Here is a 7,725-nt window from a genome sequence, read left to right as displayed (position 1 = left end):
GTTGTGAGGACACTCAGTGTCCCTATGGAGAGGTTCGCATGGGGAAGAAAGGAGGCCTCCTAGCAACCACCGGTGTGATTTGCTGGTCGCGTGAGGGAACCGCCTGGGAAGCTGATCCTCTAGCTCCAGTTAAGGTCAGGTGATTGCAGCCCTGGCCTACAGCTTTACTGCAACCTTATGAATGACTCTAGGCTGGATCAACTAGCTAAGCCACTTCCCAAATCCTGACCCACAGAAAAGACATCACTCTGCTATGTCTGGGCTAATCTTCAGCACAGCAATAGACAATCTATGAAAATGGAAAAGAGCAAATCCCAAAATGCTAAAGGAAGATGATTTCCAACATAGAATTCTATACCCATCCGAATTCTATACCCACCAATTAAGCACAAAGATGGAACAAAGACATTTCATGGGTGTCAGAGTTGTAAAACTTTGCATCCCCTGTCCCCTTCCTCAGAAAGTTACCACAGAATATGCTCCACCCAGACAAGGGAGTAAACCAAGAAACAGGAAGGTATGGAGTCCAAGGAACAAGACTTCTGATAGGGAGTTCCACTGGGGCTAGTCAGAATGCTCAGGACAGAACACTCGTAGAGTCTAGAGGTTTAAGAAAAACTTTTCCCGTAGTTTTTGTTTCTTAAATGAGAGTGTTATAAACTTTCTGGTATAAATCATAATGGAGAAGTGCATATTATGTATATTAATATTTCCTATTAGTGAAATTTCCAATTCAGTGTGATCGTGAATTGACTATGAGTTATAATGTGCTGGATACTAGGATCTCATAACCAAAAAATTGATTAGCATTCTGTCCAGATCCTCATGACATGTACTGAGTCCAGAGATCTTAAAAAAAAAAAAAAAAAAAAAAGCTTTCAAGATTTGGTAAAAAGTTCGAGGCTAAACTGGTGATGAATTTATTACGAATTAAGCAAATGCGAAACACCTCCAGGGGCAAGCAGCGGCTGCACGGGGGATAGACTCGAGTCCCGGCCGAGAGCGGTGTTTACAGAGATGTGACGGCACTAACACTATAAACATGGCCCTGACCGAGGTGATCATGTTGTTGTTGAGTGTGGTTGGGTCAGGGGAGGAAAGAACTAAATCCTCAACTTCCCTAGTGGCAAGTCAACAGATTATGACTGAAACCGACAAGCTAAAACGCGGTAATACGAGAGGATGCAGACGTGCAGGTAAATACCAGAACCATCAGCTGGGAGAGGTACACGTGGCTGGCTCTGCAGGAAGCCAAGTGGCTGAGGAGGGCCGCCATTTTCCTTCTAATGATCCACCAGCAACTACTGGAATCCTTAAACCAGGGCAGCGCTAGTTTCGATAAATAACTTCCAAACTCTAGGCAGGGGGGTGCCTGGCTGGCCCAGTCAGTAGAGCATGCGACCCTTGATCTTGGGGTCGTGAGTGGGAGCCCCATGTTGGGCCATAAAGCTTACTTAAAATAACAACAAAACCCAAGAAGCTCTAGACAGGATCAGTTTTATCCTCGATGCCACAGGTAGGGCCTGTTCATGACCCTCTCTGGGATTTCTGGGACCTCGGGGCTCAGGCCACGCCTGCACCAAGTGCCCCACTTCTGCTTCAGGCCATCAGTCTGTGTCTCCATCACATCTGTCTAGATGTGGGGTCCAGCGCTAGTCCTTAATGTGCACCCCTTCAGGGAGGCTTTACTAAAAGTTGGGGAAGTGGAGGGATTTACACAGAGACAACCTCAATGTCCAGGTCAGGCATCCTTGTTTCCCCAATGACCCCTCTCTTTCAACAACTTGGGGCCTCCTCTTCCCTTCCTCTGCCCCGACGGGCAGTCCTGATTCCCACTAGTTGCACGAGCATCACATGACCCATGCTGCTTAACAGAGCCTGTCACAGGTGAGGACCATTGCTCCCAGAGACTTGACAGACAAGACAAGCAAGCCAGGAGCTGTGAGCGGCTCAACGCCAGTCAATGGGAAGGCAGAGTTGAGATTCAGATTCAGGCCCAGAACCCCTGCCAGCAGCATTCCTGGGGTCACCCTAGGGATGGACCTTCCTGGAGCTTGGTAAGATGAGCTGGGGGAGAAGAGTGGATGTCTGGTGATGTCCCTGTTGGGGCCCAAGGGTGCTTGGGCTGAGCTGCAGAGGAGGCACGCAGGGCAGGTCGAGTGGAGTGGCTCTCCAAAGGCCGGCTGCCTGGTGTCCTCCACCGTGTGCTTACTAGGTGTGTGGCCTTGGGCATGTCATCTACCTTCCTCACGAGCAGCTGGAAGGTTTAAGGAAGGAGAGAGACCTGGGTTGGGTCAGGGCCTCATCAGTAGCCACCACGTCTTCCTTTAACGGACACTCTGCCGTGTGACCCACACATCATGACCCTACCTCATCTCCCCAGGAGTGGGGAGACCTGGGGAAACCATGTTCACCCCCAAGCCTGGGTGTAAGATTGTTCTAGAGTTGGGGGGTGGTGGGATGGTGAAGTTAACTTGCAATCACATGTCAGAAGGTGCTCCAAGTCCAGTGAGGGGCTGGGGGTGGGGTGCGTGGAGCCCAGAGCGGGCAAGTGACCTCCCTGATGCCACTCAAGAAGTGGGCTGTGCAGCTGGAGGCTTGTTCCCCACCCCCACGATGACTGCAGTTCCAGGCCTCCTGGAAACTATCAGGTCCAAGGTAGCTGCGCAGGGCAGGTGCAGGTCGGGGGTGTTCTAGCACCCCACCTCCCTGCCGGGGCCACTCCCTTGTCCCCTTCCTGCCAAGTCTTCCAGGTCAACCCATCCTCTGGCAGTGCTTCTGTTCAGGGTGGAGAAAGGGGTTGGTGAGGTCAGCTCTTCTAGAGAGCAGGGCCCTTTCCTGCAGACCCTGAGACAAGAGTGGGCTGGAGGCCCCCTTCCCCAACCTGCACCCTGTTATGGTGGCTCTTCTCCTCCCAGGAGAGCCTCAGTCCTGGTTGTTGGGAAGGGTGAGGTGCCTGGGGCAGAGGATGGAGGTTCAGGACCTTGGAGAGGGGACAGTCCTGTGCCCACAGAGTCCTGGTACGGCCACCCACACCTGCTTTCTCAACCTCTCAACCCTTGGGGGGTACTTCTGAGAATTTACCAGAGCATGCTCATGGGTTGGCAGGCAGGATTTGAACCTAAGTCTGAATCCTGAGCCAAGTCAGGGCACCTGATGTGCTTAAACAGGCCCAAGTAACTGGACACCAACCACGCACCAGCCAGCCGCCTCTGGAGTCCCATCCAGCATCGCCCTGAACCCCCAGGATGGGACCTGACAACCCTGTGAGTGACCTGGATTCTTCTGAGACAACAAAGCCCCTGAGTGACCCCACCATGATCTTCTCAACCCCACAGCCCTTGCCCCAGGGGTCTGTCATCTCCACCCTCTGTGGGGCTTGGTGAAGGAACGACTACAGCAGTGTCTTGGTACAGATTTGGGCCCGGTCTGCTAACCGCTGCGTCCCCTGGTGCCAGAGGTCAAGGGGCCAGTCCCAGGCGACACAGAAGGGCCGGGTCTGCCTATTCACCGACATGTGGTGGATACCTGGAGGCCAGACGCTGGGGTCAGCTCCGAGCCCAATACACAGGAACGCCCAACACTGGCTGATGTGGCACCTGCCTGGGCCCATTCAAGGTCTGGGGACACACGATTCGGAATTTGTTATAAATACACGTGTTTGGTGAGTGAGGGCGACAGAAGGTGGAGAAGGTGCTGTACACAGCTGGTAGAGGCTTGGAGGCTGGACGCCACATCGACAGAGAGACAGTCCGCCCAGCAGGGCAGCCCGGGCAGCATTCTGGGGCCTGTAACACTTGCTTGGTGGGCACACCGGCGGGGCGGGGGGTGGGGGGTCTCGTCCAGGGCTCGTCGCGCCCAGGCACCCTGGAGGCTCCCTGGCCTGAGGTCCTGGGCGGTGTCAGCAGGGGCGCCTGGGCTCAGCTCACATCATTCAGGGCCTGGTGGGACAGAAGGCCTCGTCAGGAGGATGCTGGGTCATGTGGGGGCTCGGGAGGCCCCGAGTCCCCTTGGTTGTGGCCCCGGCCGACAGGCGGCTCACCTTGCGTGCAAACTCGGGCAGGACGAAGGCGGCCTGGTGCACGTCTGAGTTGTAGTACTTCAGCTGCATCTGCTCCACCTGTTTCTGTGTCAGAGGCTGCACGGGCTTCTGGAAGTCGGTGCTCTGGGGACAGGGGATGCGGGCATCAGGGAAGTGCTTTCGGTGCCCGCCTGCCCCACCCCCCCTCCAGCCCCCGGGAGGGCACGCAGCTCACGGGATTTTTGCTGCACAGCATGAAGCCTATCTGGCCGCTGGGGTAGGTGGGGATGGTGCAGTACGCATAGGCCACCACGGGGAAGAGCGACTTGCAGAACTGCCGCATCTGCTTGATGAGGTCCAGGTGCAGCCACTGACACTCGCCTGTGCGGGGAGCAGGGGGGCATCAGCCCCAGCAGGCCGGCCAGCCAGCCAGCTGCCCCGCCCCTACTCCCATGCTGGAAGCCTGCTCACCCTGCCCACGCTGGAGGGCTGCCCCGCTTGCCCGACCCCCGCGGCCCCCCACGCTGGCCTGCTCACCCTGGCAGCAGAGGACGCCATTGTCCTTGAGGGCCATCTTCATGAGCTGGTAATAGGACTCCTTGAAGAGACTCTCTGCAGGGCCTGCACCGGCGGGACAAGGGACAGTGAACACTCCGGCTGAGACCTCCCAACCCGGGCCGGGATTTGAACCCCGGTCTGTGGATCCAGAAACCAACCACAAAGATGGTGCTTTTGAGGAGCGCAGGGATCCAGTGTCCCAGTATCTGAGGGGGCTCCACGTTTCCATCCCATTCCTTGGGGGGGGGTCCTCACTGCCACTGTGTCAGGGGACTCTGCACCCTGGGCCTTGGGTTGAGACTAGGTCCCACCCCTTGCCCCGATGCTAGCCTATTAAGAGCAGAGAGGAGACTGAAGAGGAAGCTGGGGCCTCCGTGGGCCACGGCCGGAGCCCCACTCTCCTCCAGGTCCCCAGTCAACTCGTAACTTTGGGCAGCAGCATCCTCTCCCTCCTCTGCTGAGCCAGGTCTGGGGTGGGGAGGGGAGCGACCAAGAAGGGGAAGGTGCAGCTCTCACTCTGGACCCGCCTGTCCTCCGCTCTGCAAATCAGCTGTGGGCCCAGCGGGAAGGCTGGCCTCCGGACGGTGGCTGCCCGGGGCCCCAAGGCCCATGCCTTGCTTACCCATAGGGTCTGAGGAGTCAGTGATGATAACATCGAAGGCATCCTGGTTCTGTTTCATGAACTCAAAACCGTCGCCCACGTGTAGGGTCAGTTTGGAGCTGGAGTAGCCCACGGCCATGCCCGGCAGGAACTTCTTGGAGACCTGGATGACGTCCTGGGGAGGGAGGAGGGACCCGGCTGGGCCGTGGGGGTTGAGGGCCCTCCAGCCCTCCCTCTAATACTCTGGTCACTTGGGCAAGCCATTCATTTTGTGGAAACCTGGTACTCTGCTGCCTCGCCTTCCGTCATGGAGGGCTGGCTCCTGCCTCACCATCCCCGTTCTCCGTCCCCGGACCAAACCGTCCCATCCGAGTGACTTTCTTGCTGGGTCAGAGGAAGGGGAGTCCAGCCTCCACCAAGAGGACCTCCCCTGCCTCCACATGGCCAGCTGCTTCTCATCCAGGCCTCAGCTGAAACCCATCTCCTTGAGGCAAGCACTGACCAGCCTTCACCCCTAAGCTCTGAGCCTGCTTTTTCCTTTCATGCCCTGCACCCGCCGTGTCTTCATCGGGATTCCTCCTCACTAAAATATAACTTCAAGGGGGCAGGGACTGGACCTGTCCATTCACCACTCTACCACCAGCATCTAGATCATTGGCTGCCACGTATAAGATGCTCATTAAAAACGTGCCGAGCGTAAAGTGTAGACACACAGGTAGTTGCAATGCTCCTGGGTCTTGCCTGGGACTTGACGTAAAAACCAGCTTAGTCTTACTAAGAACCAGCATCGTGGCACACCTACTATGTGCCAGGCCCTTTGCTACCCAGTTTTCCTACCGAATCCTCCCAACACGTTTTTGAGATGAACAAAGAGGCCGAGCAACATTGAGCGACTCGCCCAAGGGTATACAGCCAATTCAGGGCGGAACTGGGATTCGAACCCAGAGCCCGGCACTCACCTCATCAATCTCACACTGGACCACAGACTCCACGGAGGAATGCTTCAACACCTCCCGCAGGACACCTCCGTCCCCACCCCCGATGATCAGCACCTAGGAGGGGCAGGATCATTCAGAAGCACAGCCCCGAGCCTGAGCACCGGCCCCACCAAAGAGGCTCCAGCAGGACTCGGGGGCCCGGGCCCGCACGGGGCAGATGCACTCACACAACACCATCCCAACAGGGTAGGTTTCTCAACTCCTCAGATGCACAGACAGACCTCATTACTTCATTTGCTACTCTCAGAAATGCTTTCCTGCCTCAGGAACCTGTCACAAGGTGTCCCCCTGTCCTGGAAACTCCTCCCAGGGCTGCTCCTTCTTATGAAGCAGGCCTCAGCCTGAACCGTTTGCTCCTCAGAGGCTGTGGCAGCCCCACCCCTTGTGAAGTGGGCCACTCGCCCCACTTACTTCCCTGGTTCTTGCTAGCACTTTCTGACAACCATTTAGGAAGCACCTGGGCTGAGCATGGGCACAGCTGGGGCCTCCTGCACTGTTCTGTGGGGCACTGAGCAGTGGGCTTCCTATCTCCGGGCTCGGGGCTGAACCCTGGCGGGAGCGGCGATACCTTCCGTGGGTTTGGGTGGCTGCAGAGGGGCAGGTTGGCTATCATCTCCTGGTAGGAGAACTCGTCCCTCTCCGTGCATTGGATGACACCGTCCAACACCAGCACGTTGCCGTAGCTCTTACTGAAGGCAGGAGTGACAGTCAGGGACCTGGGTCCCCTGGAGTGGGGGCAGTGCGCTCCCACTCGCCCCCGGTGAGAAGAATCTCCCCCAGCCTGCCAAGGGGTCCCAGGGGTGAGTGCTGGGGGTGACACGTGGCGAGGATGGCCAGGCAGGCCCGCCGGGTGGGGGGTGGGGGTGGACTCAGGGTCCCGGCTCTGACGTGTCCGGGGCTGACACGTGGAGCTCGGCGCGTGGGGCCGGCGCAGACTCCGGCTCCCTCCCCGCCCAAGAGGACCGCCCGAAACGCCGGCCTCCTGCGCAGGGAGACGGGATGCAGGGTGGGGAGGGGGTCTCGGGAGGGGAGGGGCCTAGTTCCCCAGAACTTCTGACAGTTTTGCAGGGGGTGGGGCGGGGACAGAGACGGCCCGCGGGCGGGGCGGGGGGGGGCGTCCGGAGGTAAAGGGCGCAAGACAGGGGTCCGGAAGGAAGAGGGGCGGCCGGGGCTGAGACCGGGGCAGGAGGAGCCCCGGCTGGCTCCGGGGCGGCGGGCAGCGGGCGGTCTGGGCTGAGGGCCGCCGCACGCTCGGGGGCGCGGGCCCGGGCCGGCGGTGGTACCTGCGGAAGACAAGGATATCCTGGTACTGCGAGCGCTGATGGTGTAGCAGCTGCTCCACCTGCAGCGACAGGGCCTGGCCGGGCCACAGGCTGCACGTCTCGCGGAACCAGCCCTCGTGGATGTCAGCGGGGCCGAAGGCGGCAGGGCCGTCGGGGCCGGGCTCCATGGCGGGCGGGCGGGCGGGCGGCGCGGGGCGCGGGCCCGGGACTGCAGGCCGCGCGGAGCCGCAGCACAACGGGACCAGCTCCGCCCGCCGCCGAGCG

General features: G+C 58.8%; 1 protein-coding gene across 1 annotated transcript; it reads right to left on the bottom strand.

Moving 5' to 3' along the window:
• Window positions 1-3,634: 3,634 nt before the first annotated feature.
• Window positions 3,635-7,687, bottom strand: SRM (spermidine synthase). The gene is made up of 8 exons (XM_045898714.3): window positions 7,462-7,687; window positions 6,747-6,867; window positions 6,140-6,232; window positions 5,202-5,355; window positions 4,559-4,642; window positions 4,257-4,402; window positions 4,043-4,165; window positions 3,635-3,941 (listed from the first exon to the last, which is right to left on the bottom strand). Exons 1-8 carry the CDS (start codon window positions 7,626-7,628, stop codon window positions 3,921-3,923), a joined length of 909 nt encoding a protein of 302 aa, XP_045754670.1. The 5' UTR covers window positions 7,629-7,687; the 3' UTR covers window positions 3,635-3,920.
• Window positions 7,688-7,725: the final 38 nt, after the last annotated feature.

This window comes from Mirounga angustirostris, unplaced genomic scaffold, assembly GCF_029215605.1.
Source record: "Mirounga angustirostris isolate CCGP_5_RB_7025 unplaced genomic scaffold, mMirAng1.0.hap1 SCAF_4, whole genome shotgun sequence".
Taxonomy (NCBI): Eukaryota; Metazoa; Chordata; class Mammalia; order Carnivora; family Phocidae; genus Mirounga; species Mirounga angustirostris.
The sequence above is the reverse complement of the archived record's forward strand: the minus strand, read 5'-3'. Positions and strand labels throughout refer to the sequence as shown.